The sequence below is a fragment of the Lissotriton helveticus genome, chromosome 5_1 (genome assembly GCF_964261635.1).
Source record: "Lissotriton helveticus chromosome 5_1, aLisHel1.1, whole genome shotgun sequence".
NCBI lineage: Eukaryota > Metazoa > Chordata > Amphibia > Caudata > Salamandridae > Lissotriton > Lissotriton helveticus.
Genome location: NC_136065.1, coordinates 2,133,235,396 through 2,133,250,498, shown reverse-complemented (window position 1 = coordinate 2,133,250,498; position 15,103 = coordinate 2,133,235,396). Strand labels below are relative to the sequence as shown.

The following is a 15,103-nucleotide window of genomic DNA, read 5'->3' as shown; positions in this document are numbered from 1 at the left end:
ATACACACCCACTGCCACCACCCCACATACACACCCACTGCCACCACCCCACATACACACCCACTGCCACCACCCCACATACACACCCACTGCCACCACCCCACATACACACCCACTGTCACCACCCCACATACACACCCACTGTCACCACCCCACATACACACCTACCACCACCAGCCCACACCTACCACCACCACCCCATACACCCCCACCACCCCATACACCCCCACCACCCCATACACCCCCACCACCCCATACACCCCCACCACCCCACACCCCCCCACCACCCCACACACCCCCCCACCACCCCCACACCCCCCCACCACCCCACCCCCCCCCACCACCCCACACCCCCCCACCACCCCACACCCCACCACCACCCCACACCCCACCACCACCCCCCACCACCACCCCCCACACACCCACCACCCACACACCCACCACCACCCCCCCCCACCACCCCACACACACCCCCACCACCCCACACACACCCCCACCACCCCACACACACCCCCACCACCCCACACACACCCCCACCACCCCACACACACCCCCACCACCCCACACACACCCCCACCACCCCACACACACCCCCACCACCCCACACACACCCCCACCACCCCACACACACCCCCACCACCCCACACACACCCCCACCACCCCACACACACCCCCACCACCCCACACACCCCCACCACCCCACACACCCCACCACCCCACACACCCCACCACCCCACACACCCCACCACCCCACCACCCCACACACACCCCCACCACCCCACACCCCCCCCCACCACCCCACACACACCCCCCACCACCCCACACACACCCCCACCACCCCACACACACCCCCACCACCCCCAGCCCACACACACCCCCACCACCCCACACACACCCCCACCACCCCACACACACCCCCACCACCCCACACACCCCCACCACCCCACACACCCCCACCACCCCACACCCCCCCCACCACCCCACACACACCCCCACCACCCCACACACCCCCCACCACCCCACACACACCCCCACCACCCCACACACACACCCCCACCACCCCACACACACACCCCACCACCCCACACACACCCCCACCACCCCACACACACCCCCACCACCCCACACACACCCCCACCACCCCACACACACCCCCACCACCCCACACACACCCCCACCACCCCACACACACCCCCACCACCCCACACACACCCCCACCACCCCACACACACCCCCACCACCCCACACACACCCCCACCACCCCACACACACCCCCACCACCCCACACACACCCCCACCACCCCACACACACCCCCACCACCCCACACACACCCCCACCACCCCACACACACCCCCACCACCCCACACACACCCCCACCACCCCACACACACCCCCACCACCCCACACACACCCCCACCACCCCACACACACCCCCACCACCCCACACACACCCCCACCACCCCACACACACCCCCACCACCCCACACACACCCCCACCACCCCACACACACCCCCCACCCCACACACACCCACCCACCACCCCACCCACCCCCCCACCACCCCACACCCCCCCCCACCACCCCACACACCCCCCCCACCACCCCACACACCACCCCCACCACCCCACACACACCCCCACCACCCCACACACACCCACCACCCCACACCCCCCCACCACCCCACGCACCCCCACCACCCCACGCACCCCCACCACCCCACGCACCCCCACCACCCCACGCACCCCCACCACCCCACGCACCCCCACCACCCCACGCACCCCCACCACCCCACGCACCCCCACCACCCCACGCACCCCCACCACCCCACACACCCCCACCACCCCACACACCCCCACCACCCCACACACCCCCACCACCCCACACACTCCCACCACCCCACACACTCCCACCACCCCACACACTCCCACCACCCCACACACTCCCACCACCCCACACACTCCCACCACCCCACACACACTCCCACCACCCCACACACACCCCCACCACCCCACACACCCCCACCACCCCACACACCCCCACCACCCCACACACACCACTACCGCCACCACCCCACACACACCACTACCACCACCACCCCACACACCACCACCACCCCACACACACCACTACCGCCACCACCCCACACACACCACTACCACCACCACCACCACACACACACACCACCACCACACACACACACCACCACCACCACACACACACACCACCACCACCACACACACACACACACCACCACCACACACACACACCACCACCACCACCCCACACACACCACCCCACACCCAAACACACCACCACCACCAAACACACCACCACCACCCCCAAACACACCACCACCACCCCCAAACACACCACCACCACCCCCAAACACACCTCCACCACCCCCAAACACACCACCACCCCCCCCAAACACACCACCTATTCTAATTCTAAAATTCTACCTGGATAAAACCAAGAGCATAAGAACATCGGACCGTCTCTTTGTGAATTATTGTCCTATGCGCACTACCTTCCTTCCTCTAAGCAACCCATCTCTAGATGAATGGTGTCCTGTAGTACCTTCTCTTACCAGTTAGCTAACAAGCAACTCACTGGCAGTCCAAAGGCTCATTCCAACAGAGGGAAGGCCTCCAATGCAGCCCTTCTCAGAAACGTACCCATTGCAGAGATATCTAAAGCTGCTACAGGGCGATCTGTACACACTTTTGCTCGCCACTTCTGTCTAGATTCTGATACTCAGCTGGGTGCTCAGTTTGGGCAAGCCTCTTTAAGGAGTCTGTTTGAGTAACTTAGTGTTCACCTTTACCCCCTATGGTCGTTATATCACCCCCTTTTAGCTGCTTATTTTGGGGGCACGGACCTGTATAACCGTTTCCCACTGGGGCGGTATTCAGTACGGTCGTGCATTACATCTCCTATGAACTTTCTGACGCCACATATGGGGGATGAGGTTTCCCCTCACAGTGGGAATATTTAGGGATTTCCCGGTCACCCCAAACGTTTGCTACTCCTTCGAACTTGCTCTGGGCTATCTCACGCGGTGGGTGTATAGCCATGCTATGGTTCCACATTTTATAAACGTTACTAACCAGGACTCCTGGACCTTTACCTTTGGAGTCCTGCACTGGCTATAATAAGACAGGTCAACCGGGTTTGCCGACCTGGTCATTGCGGAACTGCCTACGGGGGAAAGTTTGGCACGTCATGCAACATATGTATGGATGAAGGTTTTTCTATAATTCACTGTATTGTGACATAGGACGCCCATGCAAATTTGCTCCGAGGGTGACAATACATGTATATTTTAACTTTGTTGCATTTGATTTCATGTATAAGGTAGCACTACCGAGTGCAGAATATAGACTCCTCGTTTTTTCTTTTCACATTTAAAGTTGGCGCTGTCAATTAATGGTTTACTAGGAATCTGACGTACTAGTCCTATCTTGATGTTTTACTCACTTTTGTATATATGAGATATGGGTAGCACAGCCACCCCGTGCGTCAACATGGCTGTAGAGCCGAAATGCGTAGCCGGGGCTGGAGTTTGTCCACATACAGAATTTGTAAGTACTTGAGTGCACATGTATTCTCTGATTCAGAGACGTGTGGATTTTGAGATTGGATGTCGCACCCGGCATCATACACCAGTCCTGCAGTGCAGCAATTGCGGCACCAGGAGGAGACGAGCTATATATTTATAGTTATGACGCAACAGATAACAGTGCGATATATATATATATATATATATATATATATATATATATATATATATATATATATATATATATATATATTAATATATATATATATTAATGTAATCAAGTGATTTGGTCCAGTATTGGCATGAGGGGGGTTGTGGCAAAGGCTGAGTGGTTTGTATGTAAATGCCTCTCGATCACTTGTATGGTAGGACCATATTACCGTGGAGTGGTGTGGCTCACTGGTTAGAGGCGTCAGACCCGGAAGCAGAGGACGGCCCGGGACCAGGGTTCAATTCCCGACGCGGCAGGGTCGTGGACCAGGGTCAGCGGACTCGAAAATTCTCGCCTCGGTGCCTACTCTAACCAGGGATCACACTCGGCAACTCTGGGCATTAGCTTGCCTCATCTCTGCAACGGCCCCCCACAGACGCCGGGGATGCCTGGTTTCACCCTGGAGATACCCAGTAGGGACCATCTCACAGGGAAAGCCAGGACGGGTTCCCCAGCGGTCTACAGCGCCACGACGCCTCAGGGCAGCAGTGCGCTTTACAAGACACATACATTACATTACATTACATCTGTTTGTTTACAGTGCATTTATGTTTTTGGGTCGATAGCTTAGTCTTTTTCAAACCGGGAAATGTTTACTGCAAATAGTAAGCATACGGTTTGTTTTTCTGGTGTGAAATGAAAAGCATGCTTTACTTTTCAGGGGGGAAAAAATTCAATTTTGGGAGGAAACGCCCTCTGCATTGTTAAACACATTTTGCCAGAGGAAGGGAAAGATTGGTGAAGCTGTTTACTGCAGCTGCCAGAGAACGGTTGGACTGTTGATGAAATAATGGACCGTGATCTTGGCTAGTGGAATCGTGCAATTTTCTCGCTGTTGTGTTTAACGCATAGCTATGGGTGTGCCATGTTTGCTGCATAATTGGCACTATATTTGAAAAGTGAAACAAAAAATGTTGTTTCTAACTCACATGGACCTTAGAAGGAATTGGCCTTGGTGGGATCTAACTTGTGACTTGCACATTGCAACCAATGTCAGAAGTGAGTAACTTAGTGAGATACCTTTCTGAGCTAATGTGGTTGTTACTGGGACATGTTCTTGTGTTCGCGCGCACTAATTCTCTAGATATTGATCATGTGAAGCAGCTGCTACAAGAAGTGATTGCACCTTTTTTCACTTTCCAGTACGGATTCAGTTTGCACAAGACCAAGAATGACGGGTTCCCGGCTTACCTGGTAAGGCTGTGTGCGCCCCTGCTTTCTCATGTGTGACGGGTATGAATTGCGTTTGCCTCTTGTAGTTGGATGCATGGCTTCATGTATCGTAATGTGGCAACACTTCTTTCTGTGCTGACATGTCTTACTGTTGTGGGATTGTGTGTAACAGGTTGTGTGAATTGTGGTTGTGAACTTACAGGTTGTAGGGCTTGTGCACCCTCCTGGAATCCGCATGCACGTGAACTGTTCTATGTTACTTGGTATTTATGTAAATGTTATGGAATTATCTCTGCTGCTGTTTACAACACTGCTTTTGTTTGCATGGTTTTCTCTAACTTGGTGTGACTGTGGCATGTGCACGACTGAAAAGGATGGTTGTAGCCTGTCACAATTACTGTTCATTAGGTCCTGGGACAGATTTATTTAGTTGCAGATAAGATTCTGTTCTTGGATCATTTAGGATGGGTGCTTCACACCTTTGTGTAACCTCTTATGTCTGTGCTCTTCATCCCCTCCACCTCTAGAGTGAAGAAGAGGATTACTGTTTCCTGAAAAAGACCCCTCAGAAGGACCTGGCGGTGGCCCTGCTGCGGCTGGATTTCAACACCAGCCTGTGAGTGACTCCGATTTTTTAAAGATTCTGCTAGATCGCACGTGAAAACTTCTCGCGCACTAGAGCGCTGCACAATGTCTTCTTGCTAGTTTGATTTTGTAAAGCGCACTGTCCCCAACGAGGGCGTCCTGGCACATGCAACCTGTTTTACTAGTGTTTTTAATTACACATTGTGTAACTCTAATAGCAGAGATATTCTCCACTGAATTTTGTGTACATTTGATTACAGAAATATTCAGAGGCTAGGTGCAGATGTTCGGTGAAAATATTTTTCTTCTTTCTAAAGAAAATTCTCACTAGAGCAAGCACTGTTTAATTGTGGGTTTATATAGCGCTAATTTAATTTAATTGTGGGTTTATATAGCGCTAGGAATCGACTCCCGGAGGAGTATCTCCACGCTTCGACCGCTGGGGAACCCGTCCTGGCTCACCCTGAGAGATGGTCCCAGATGGGTATCTCTAAGGTGCGACCAAGCATCCCCGGCGATCTGGGGGGCCGTTGTGAAGATGAGGCAAGCTGATGCCCAGAGTTGCCGCGTGTGGTCTCTGACTAGAGTAGGCACTGAGGCGAGAATTATCGAGTCCGCTGACCCTGGTCCACGACCCTGCCGCGTCGGGAATCGAACCCTGGTCCCGGGCCGTTCTCTGCTTACGGGTCTGCCGCCTCTAACCAGTGAGCCACACTTCTCCACAATATTGATTGTTGATATGCATAGCTGTATCTCCAGACATTAAATGTCTCACCCTGCTCTCTGCTGTATTCATGAGCTGCTATTTTCATTGCTGCAGTGTAAAAATCACCAAGAATTCTGCAGAATCCTTCAAGTGGCCTGAAATCACATCTAAGCCTTCTAAAGTGAAAACAACTGCCATAGCAACGAAAGGTACAAAGCTGGAAGCATCACCAGGTAATTCTGAGAAATGTTTCTACAACCTGCAAGCCATAACCTTACCCTGCACCTTGCATGGTCAGTTCCTGTCCCCATTATTCGTGTGTCTCGACTGGTTCTGCCAATGGTATCACTCTGATAGCGTTTGGCAGCGGGCTCTTCAACAGGATGTATTCCGCTCTGTGAACACTTGGCCTTGGGCACTGCTTGTGCCCCTCTTTCATCCGCAGCCTTGGCAGTGCCTATGCCCCACTCTGTCACCCACATCCCTCAATTGGTATCAATGCCCATCTCTGCCACCTGAATCCCTCAGCAGTGTCTGTGCCCCTTTCTGGTGCCTGCGTCTCTTGGACACGGGTTCATTCTACCACCTATGCTTCATTGTCTCCCTCTCTCCAACCTTATGTCTTGTTATGCAGTTGCCCCTCAACCTGTGTGCCCCATATGCATTCTTCTGCCCTGGCATTTGTCTCAGTCATGTCTTTCTGTGGTTGTGGGTTGTGTCTAGCTCTGTTTGTGTGCATGTGTTTGTTTCATAGTTATCTAGCACTCTGAAGCATGTGTCTGGTGACCTAGATATATATTAAATTAATCAACATAGCAATATATACATTCTGTGGTTTCCCAGAGGGTTAGATCCTCTTCTGACCTGAATGATCATAAGGTCCAATGGGGATGTTCAAGAAACCCCTCTGGGTTCTTTCAAACTTCGACTGAATCTGTAATTCCAGTGCACAGGAGTGCCTGCAGACACAAGCCGCCTTCTTGTTCACTTAGTTGGTTGGGCGATTGTACTCCTGTGCAGTCCTGAACTGCACTCTAGGGTGGACATTCCTATATCGGTCTCCATTTGAGGCTCGCTGGTGAGGAGCATTAGTGATGTGCGCATACTTTTAGCATTGCAGGTGGCTAGGAATTAAAAATGACTGTTGATTAGTCCAGATCCGCGCCAGATTCCTAACTTTAGGAATACGTTTTTCCATTTGCAATTAAAGTCCATGGCTGAGGCTTCAGCTCTAACCAGGGCTGCAGCGACCCTGTCCTCATTCACGCTTCATGATCAAGTGCAGCACATTGAAAAATCTCGCTTAAAACTTTTCTCTTTTAGGTACCAAGAAGGTGAAACGTAGTGCGGACAAGTCCGTGGTAAGGCGAAGGTCCCTTTGATACATTTATGTGAATTAAGATGATTTTATGCTTCCTTTTGTTTGTTTCCCCTGGTGGATATACATTTGTAAAGTCTTTCTCGGGCCTGGCCGGTGGCGCCTGAATAGACCAGAGGTGGGATTTTCCCTGGTCTGTAAAATCCCGAGAGGCAAAAGGAAGATTTGTTTTGAGTAGGATTGTGGCAGTGCAAGGGGCTGAATTTCTGCTTCCCATGACCATCTGAACAATTGAAAACGTCATTAATGTTTGCGCTGGGTTTGGAATGTGGAGTTATTAATGGGCATACTTGCCCGCTCTAGCCCCTCCCCCAAAACTATTCTTTGGTCAGGTGTGAACCTCCTGATGGGTGTCCTGTTCCCTTTGAGTAATAAATCAGAATACAAGCCATGCCCCACTGTACAGAGATCGGAGCACCTCGTCCCCTCTGAGTAAACCTAGGCCACTTCGGGCGGGTTTATTTGTGACTTAACTTGTGGATGTGCGAGTAACTTCCGTTGCTTGTACAGCCCTCTTGCACTGCTCTGCCATTGCACTTGCTTAATCTTACTGAAACCTTCCTTTTATTTATCTTATAGATGCCTGAAGAATCCTTCCCTTTCGAGCGGCGCAACCGGACTGTCTCCTTTCAGGTGGGTTCATTTGGAGCTCGGATTGTGTTCTTAGCGGTAAGGTTATTCCTGGCTCAGGCTATTTTGGTTAGGTTATCCCTAGCTTGCACCATCCTTACATATGAGGTCAGTCTTGGCCAAAACCATATCCTTGCAGGTATGTCGGCTATGTGTCAGACCTGTTTTTTCTGGTGAGAATAATTGTGGGTCGGACTGTTTTCATTCGGGCGAGGTCACTTTTGGCCCAGGCCATCTCTTTTCTGGTGGGTAAATACTATTCAAACACAAGGAGATGATGGACGGAGTGCTAAAACTTTACAAGCACTCACCCCTGGCCACAGATCTGGGTTGAATCCACACCATTCTTTAGCTCACTTTACCACCCCAGTTCAGACACCCCTTTATGCAAATCAGTCTTGACCCTGTGCCTCATGGGCACAGTCCAGCCCGAACTGCCAAGCCATGCCTCCCCTGGACCGGAAGCAAGCATCCTGGGACAGGTTTCGGGCTAACAGCCCTCACTACGGCCCCTCGCGGCGGGATGCCTGGCTTTCACCTTGTGGACACCCTGCCGGTGTTTCTCACAGGGGAATACCAGGACGGGTTCCCTAAGCAAGCGCCGGGACGCTCACGGGCAGCTGTGCGCTTTACAAGTCCAACACATTTACATTTACATCAGCCAGGCTAGTTTGAATCCAGTGGCAAAGTGAGCAAGGGACCCACGTCTGGGCATACCCTGCCAACTTGGGCGACCAAAGCAAACAAAAGGAGATGATGGACGGAGTGCTGAAACTTTTTAAAAACTCATCCCCAGCCACAGATCTGGGTTGAATCCATCACCATTCTTTAGCTCACTTTACCACCCCAGTTCAGACACCGCTTTATGCAAATCAGTCTTGGCCCTGTGCCTCATGGGAACAGTCCAGCCTGAACTGCCAAGCCATGTCTTCCCTGGACTGGAAGCAAGCACACTGGGACCGGTTTCGGGTTAACGCCCTTCATCAGCCAGGCTAGCTTGAATCCAGTGGCAAAGTGAGCAAGGGACCCACGTCTGGGAATACCCTGCCAACTTGGGCGAACAAAGCAAACACAAGGAGATGATGGACGGAGCGCTGAAACTTTTTAAACACTCATCCCCAGCCACTGATCTGGGTTGAATCCATCACCTTTCTTTAGCTCACTTTACCACCCCAATTCAGACACCGCTTTATGCAAATCAGACTTGACCCTGTGCCTCATGGGACCAGTCCAGCCTGAACTGCCAAGCCGGAAGCAAGCATCCTGGGACTGGTTTCGGGCTAACAGCCCTCATCAGCCAGGCTAGCTTGAATCCAGTGGCAAAAACTATTACCTGTTGTTGAACAGACTGGTCTTTCAGGTTAAGCTCGTTGTTACACCTTTTGTGCCCTTTTAAGTGCCTCAAGTCTGTCCTTAGACTGTGTCCTTTCTCTTACTGAAGCTCAAAGAAAGATCATGGAACGCTTAAAAAAAATTACATTTTATCTGGTCTGTTACTCTGCTAGTGGGAAAGTGAGCATTCATTTTAACACATGAATATGATCGAACTGTTTCTACAGATTGAAAAGAAACTGCTAAGAAAGACTCTGCTTCTCCCTGAGGGTCTGCTATCAATCGAGTAATCCTGATAGTTATTAAAATCATAAAAACATTTATGAAGCACACTCCAGAAAGTGACTGTCCCCAAGTGATGCAATGCTACCCCTTGTGGAGTTCAGTAGTCGTCTTTTAGTTCGGCTTTGTACAGGGTGGTTTCACCTGCTGAGATTGGGACTCCTGCACGAGGTGTTGCACGCCTATCCCCACAGCAGGAACTCCGACTCCTAGGCTAACTTGCCAGTTTTGCAGATTCCTTTTTAGAACATTCGACCAGATCTTGCACCACAGTGAGCACATTATAGTTTGTTCTGGTGACGCAGTGCAGCAGGGCTCACACACAATAAGACTTTCAATATAGGAGGGAGGGCTTAGTGTTTATATTTCTGAATGTAGAATGGCAGTTGCCCAAGTCTTGCTTCTGGAGGTTTGTTTTTTTGTGAACCTGTTCTTATGTTCTCTGTCTTTTGTTTCAGTTCGCTTTCAATATCAGCTCTGGTGAACAGGAAGGTCTATACAGCCTGTACTTTCACAGTTGTACCGAGGAACAGTTAGCCATGAGGGATAAACTTCTCTTCAGCCTTGATGTGAGTAGTGTGTGCAAATCAGTATATTATGAGCAAGGTGGTGGTGGGCCAGTGGATTTTATCTGCTGGCTCCTATACTAACCCCAACCCCCTTGTGTGACTCATTGATTGAGAAGGTACTACATTTAGAGAATTGTAACAGGTGAGCAAATTCCACTGATATAATTAATCTTCAGGGAAATAACCAAGAGAAAATTGAATTTGAAATGGAACCCCAGATAAAAATATGCAAAGTGGACACAAGGTAGCCATACAGACGGAAGTGCATTCTCATAAGATCGATTGTCAAGACTTATTTCGAGGTAAATCCAGCGAAATATAAATGTTTTCTTTAAAAAAAGACATTGATTTTAAAACACTACCAAATCTTGAGGCATCTCGTCTGATATGAGTCAACTAAATATGAGATATGGAGGCTGGCCTCCAAAATACACTTAGATTACAATCCAGTCCGTGATGAATCAATTTTGGAAGCCATTCAATTGGAGTATTCACTACAAGTTTTGATTGAAATGCCTCTTTGCTCCTTGCTGTCTGGGAAACTTTTTTGGGGGAAAAAAATAAACTTCCCAGGTAAAAAAAGATACAAGAACTAAACAATGGACATTTCTTCAAAACACCTACTAGTTTCACTAAATAAGAGACTCTCTCCTGTAAGCGACAGACTTCTTGTTTTTAAAATAAATTGTTGCAGTTCCTTGGACAAATCTTTCATCCTATATAAAACAGTAATTTTAGGGGAATTAGAAATCCACTACAGCCTGTGATTCAACTGTGGATAGACTCCTCTGTCTTGCTGGTATTTGAACAGATAAAGAAATCCATTCTGAAGCTCCTAGGAATAATTGTCAATGATTTGAATCATAATATTGAATTGGTAACAAAAATTCTTCAGCCCTGGTACATCAAAATCTGCTGAATCAAAAATGCAAAAAGGATATACAGAAAGAAGATAACCAGATGCAAACTGAGACCTCAATATGTGATTTCAAGAATTGTGATAAAAATTGACAAGTCGGTTGCAAGCGATGCTATATACTAGTTTAGGAATAACTAATGTATAAGGAAATGGATAGAGAATACAGTAAGGGAGGACATGTCAAAGTAGAGGAAGACGCCATTATGGATAAAACAACCGAAGCAAAAGAGGAAATGGAAAATTACCTAAAAAGGGCCATGAGTCCTGCCTTTTAATAGCGTTTCTTTTGAAAACAACCAAAATATTGAGGAAGTAAATATATTTCAGCCCAATCCTCTTGCAAAACACTTTTCTCCAGATTCTGAGATCGAAAGAGAGCATAAAATGTTTCCTAATTGTATTATTTATTGCCATTTTTGCCATACAAGTTAAAACATGAAGAAAGAGGAAACATGAAAGCACAACATGGCAGTTTAGTGTTTACAGAGCACAGCAGTTTTCAATATAGTTGGGATTTTTGCAGCTTGCACTGGGCCTTGTAAGTATGAAGCCTCACTCCCTGTTACAGAGCCGAGGCCTCCAGGGCTAAACCAACTCTCCAGCTGTGGCACCACACTGTCACTCTAGTGAATCCCAATGGAGTCTGTAACGCCCGGCTGTCAGGTACGGCATAGGTCAGTACCTATCTCTTTTGCTCTCCCAGGTGAGCTACGCTTGCCTGCTGTCGTGGGTCTGCAGGTACGTCTACAGGGGTCCCAGATATTCTTGGGTTGGTGCATCTGGTTCTAAGTGAGTATAGAGTTGCTGCTGTTCTTTGCAAGACGACATGTCGCACAGCCACTCCTGCCGCTACCTCCCCGCACGCAGGACATCTGCCTTTTGGCTAGCAGGAGTGCCAGGGACATGAAGCCCCTCACCGTGACTGACACTCCTTTTGTGTAGCCCAGCAGGGCTCTCCTCTGCGTCGGTTCAAAATCCACTGTTAACACGTCGGAGAACCCTGCTCACTCTGCTCACTCTGCTCACTCTGCTCACTCTGCTCACTCTGCTCACTCTGCTCACTCTGCTCACTCTGCTCACTCTGCTCACTCTGCTCACTCTGCTCAAGTGCCCTGCTAATGCCTGCACTGCCACGTATGGTGCAGGAACACTGCCTCAGACTCCTAGTGCAGCGAGAGCGTGCTTTTAGTTTGTGTACAAACAGGTTTTGGGGGTGTGTGGTAGATTCTGTGCAGATATTTAAAGTGGATGAGCTGTAGCCTCCCGTTGGGAGGGAATACTCTTATCTGGCCACAGTAGTGTGCCCATTCACATCTGACACAGCACCACCTGAACCTCCCCTCTAACCCCCCAAAGTGTTGCTGCCTGTATCGAGAAGACTAGATTATGAGCTTGGACGGAGATCAATTAAGGTATTAAAGGAAATTTATAATTTGAAAATTGTGATTTTATTACTCTCTGGAAGTAAGATCCTGCTACAATGTGAATTCCTTAAAATTCAGACTATTGAAATGAGTTCCTGAATGAGTTCCTGGAAGCTTAGAATCAGCCTCCCACAAGGAACATTATATTGAGACTTGAACTGGGCATGACAAATATAACACACTCGTACTATCAAAGAATGTTACATTCCTGGCGCTGTATTGTCAGAGCAAGAGAGGGCACCCTGGACCACGTGAATAAATACCAATACAACCCAGTGGGATTATAATTTAAAACAAATCCTTTTTCGAATTACAACTATTTAATCTTGAAAGTTCTAGTCTCAAAGCTACAGAAGGCTAAAGGAAATAAGTAAAATAATTTATAAAAGATCAGTCAGAAGAATGAGCTCTTCAAGCATGGATGAAAGTGTCAAGTTATTCTCACATAGTCCACAAAAAGTAGATGGGCCTGTTTTCAATTGTAGCTAAAGCACATCCAATCAAGGGAAACTGGAAGATATTAAGATTAAACTTTGGTCTAGTCCCCCCCACAGATTAGGTAGAAAATGCAAAAAGTAGACCATAATGACAATATAATGGATGCCCTTCTTGCAACTCCGCTGTTATTTCTCTCTCGCATTTTATTCCATTTTGCACATACTTTACAAAAGCCCATAAGGGACTATTGCTTCGAGTTTTTAGAAGTTTACAGCTCCAATGAGTTAACGACTTGATTTATGATGAAATATGAAAAAAGTTATGTAGCACGTTGGGTAAGTTTTTAGCATTGTGAAAAAGTCTAATTAGGGGCTTAAGAATGATGTTTTTAAATTGCCAATTACCTGTTTTTTATTTTTTGTAAATAATGTTTGTATTGCCTGATTGGCATATAATCAAACTTGAAACTTTGGTTCTATGGCTCTATGTATATGAGCGGTCTGTGAAGCTCTACCCAGTGAGAGCTGGCCGGAAGGCACTGAAGCCGTATGTCGTGTTATGTATGCATGTGTGCTCCCATGAAGACTTAAAGATGTTGTGGCCTGTGGTATGCAGGCAGACGTGAGTGGGATGAAGGCGCTTCCCGGGTGAGTGTCCTACTCCTTGTGTGACGATTGCTTTCTTTTACAGATTGAGATCATTGAGAAGAATCCAGAGAGCTTCCTGTCTGCCGGCGAGATACCTCTTCCCAAGCTCTACATCTCCATGGCAGTCTTCTTTCTGTTGGCGGGCATCGTGTGGGTTCACGTCCTTCGGGCACGCAGGTATTTCTGCAACCTTCATTCTTTGCTCATCATTTTGTCCACGGGCCACAAGCTTTCATCTTTGCATGGTACTGTTGTGTCCTGGCTCTCTCCATTTTTCGATGTTTGGGTGTTTCTGCCACCTAGAGGTGGGGCTGATAAGACTGAAGCGGTTAATACAGAACTTTGCTCATCTGCAGGTGGTTCATGTGTGGTTTATGCACCAGATACCTAAATCAATGTGTATGTGTGTACCTCTGACTGTTCTCTTTTCCATTGAAAACTGTTTTTGATTATCCTTTTCTTTGATGCTCAGCAAATGTCTTGCCGGTACAAAAGGGGGTGGTGATGGACGGAGCATCTGAAGCAATCAAACACTCACCCCCAGTCAACATATCTGGGTTTAATCCATCACCGTTCTTTAGCCCACTCTGCCACCCCAGTTCAGACATGGCCATATGCAAATCAGTCTGACCCTGTGCCTCATGGGAACAGTCCAGCCCGAACTGCCAAGCCATGCCTTCTCTGGACCGGAAACAAGCTTCCTAGGACCGGTTTCTGTCATTCCAGCCGTCTTCAGCCCGGCTTGCTTGAATCCAGTGGCAAAGTGAGCAAGGGACTCACGTCTGAGCATACCCTGCCACACTTATGGCGGCCAAAGCGGTACAAAAGGGGGTGGTGATGGATGGAGCAAATGTCTTACAACAGTCCTTACCCTGATACTTTTGGGTATTTTTGGATCTTTTTGTGCTGTTCTTCCCTTTTCCCTAGTCTTTCAGGTTGGGTGGCTTGGGCCTCACTGCTCTAGCTTTAAGTCATGCATGTTGTGCCTTCAGCTCTTCACAACAGCGACCCACATAAGCTCTGTGTCTCATGCTTGTGGTGTGGTCATCTTGTGCAGGTCTACGTCTTCTGCCATCAGTACAGTGCTTCTCTGGGTACTGTGTGGCATGCATTCAGAGAAAAGGTGCCCTTATGCCTAAATTCAATAGTCTGGGAGAAGAGTCCCTATGTGGGTCCCTTTCACAGAGCAGTCCGCTGCCTCTCCGTTTGTCGTGTATTTGACTCGACCGCGTTAAAGGAATGCTTGTTTA

The 15,103-nt window shown here is 49.0% G+C and overlaps 1 protein-coding gene across 1 annotated transcript in view; it reads left to right on the top strand.

Annotated features, from left to right (window-relative positions):
* The window catches only part of GPR107 (G protein-coupled receptor 107), a 315,329-nt gene that overhangs the window by 114,488 nt on the left and 185,738 nt on the right, over nucleotides 1-15,103 (top strand). The window contains exons 3-9 of the mRNA XM_078646219.1: nucleotides 4,914-4,964; nucleotides 5,471-5,559; nucleotides 6,349-6,467; nucleotides 7,558-7,595; nucleotides 8,192-8,245; nucleotides 10,315-10,425; nucleotides 13,897-14,030. Coding sequence (XP_078502345.1) covers nucleotides 4,914-4,964; nucleotides 5,471-5,559; nucleotides 6,349-6,467; nucleotides 7,558-7,595; nucleotides 8,192-8,245; nucleotides 10,315-10,425; nucleotides 13,897-14,030 — 596 coding nt within the window. The remainder of the gene's footprint in view (nucleotides 1-4,913; nucleotides 4,965-5,470; nucleotides 5,560-6,348; nucleotides 6,468-7,557; nucleotides 7,596-8,191; nucleotides 8,246-10,314; nucleotides 10,426-13,896; nucleotides 14,031-15,103) is intronic.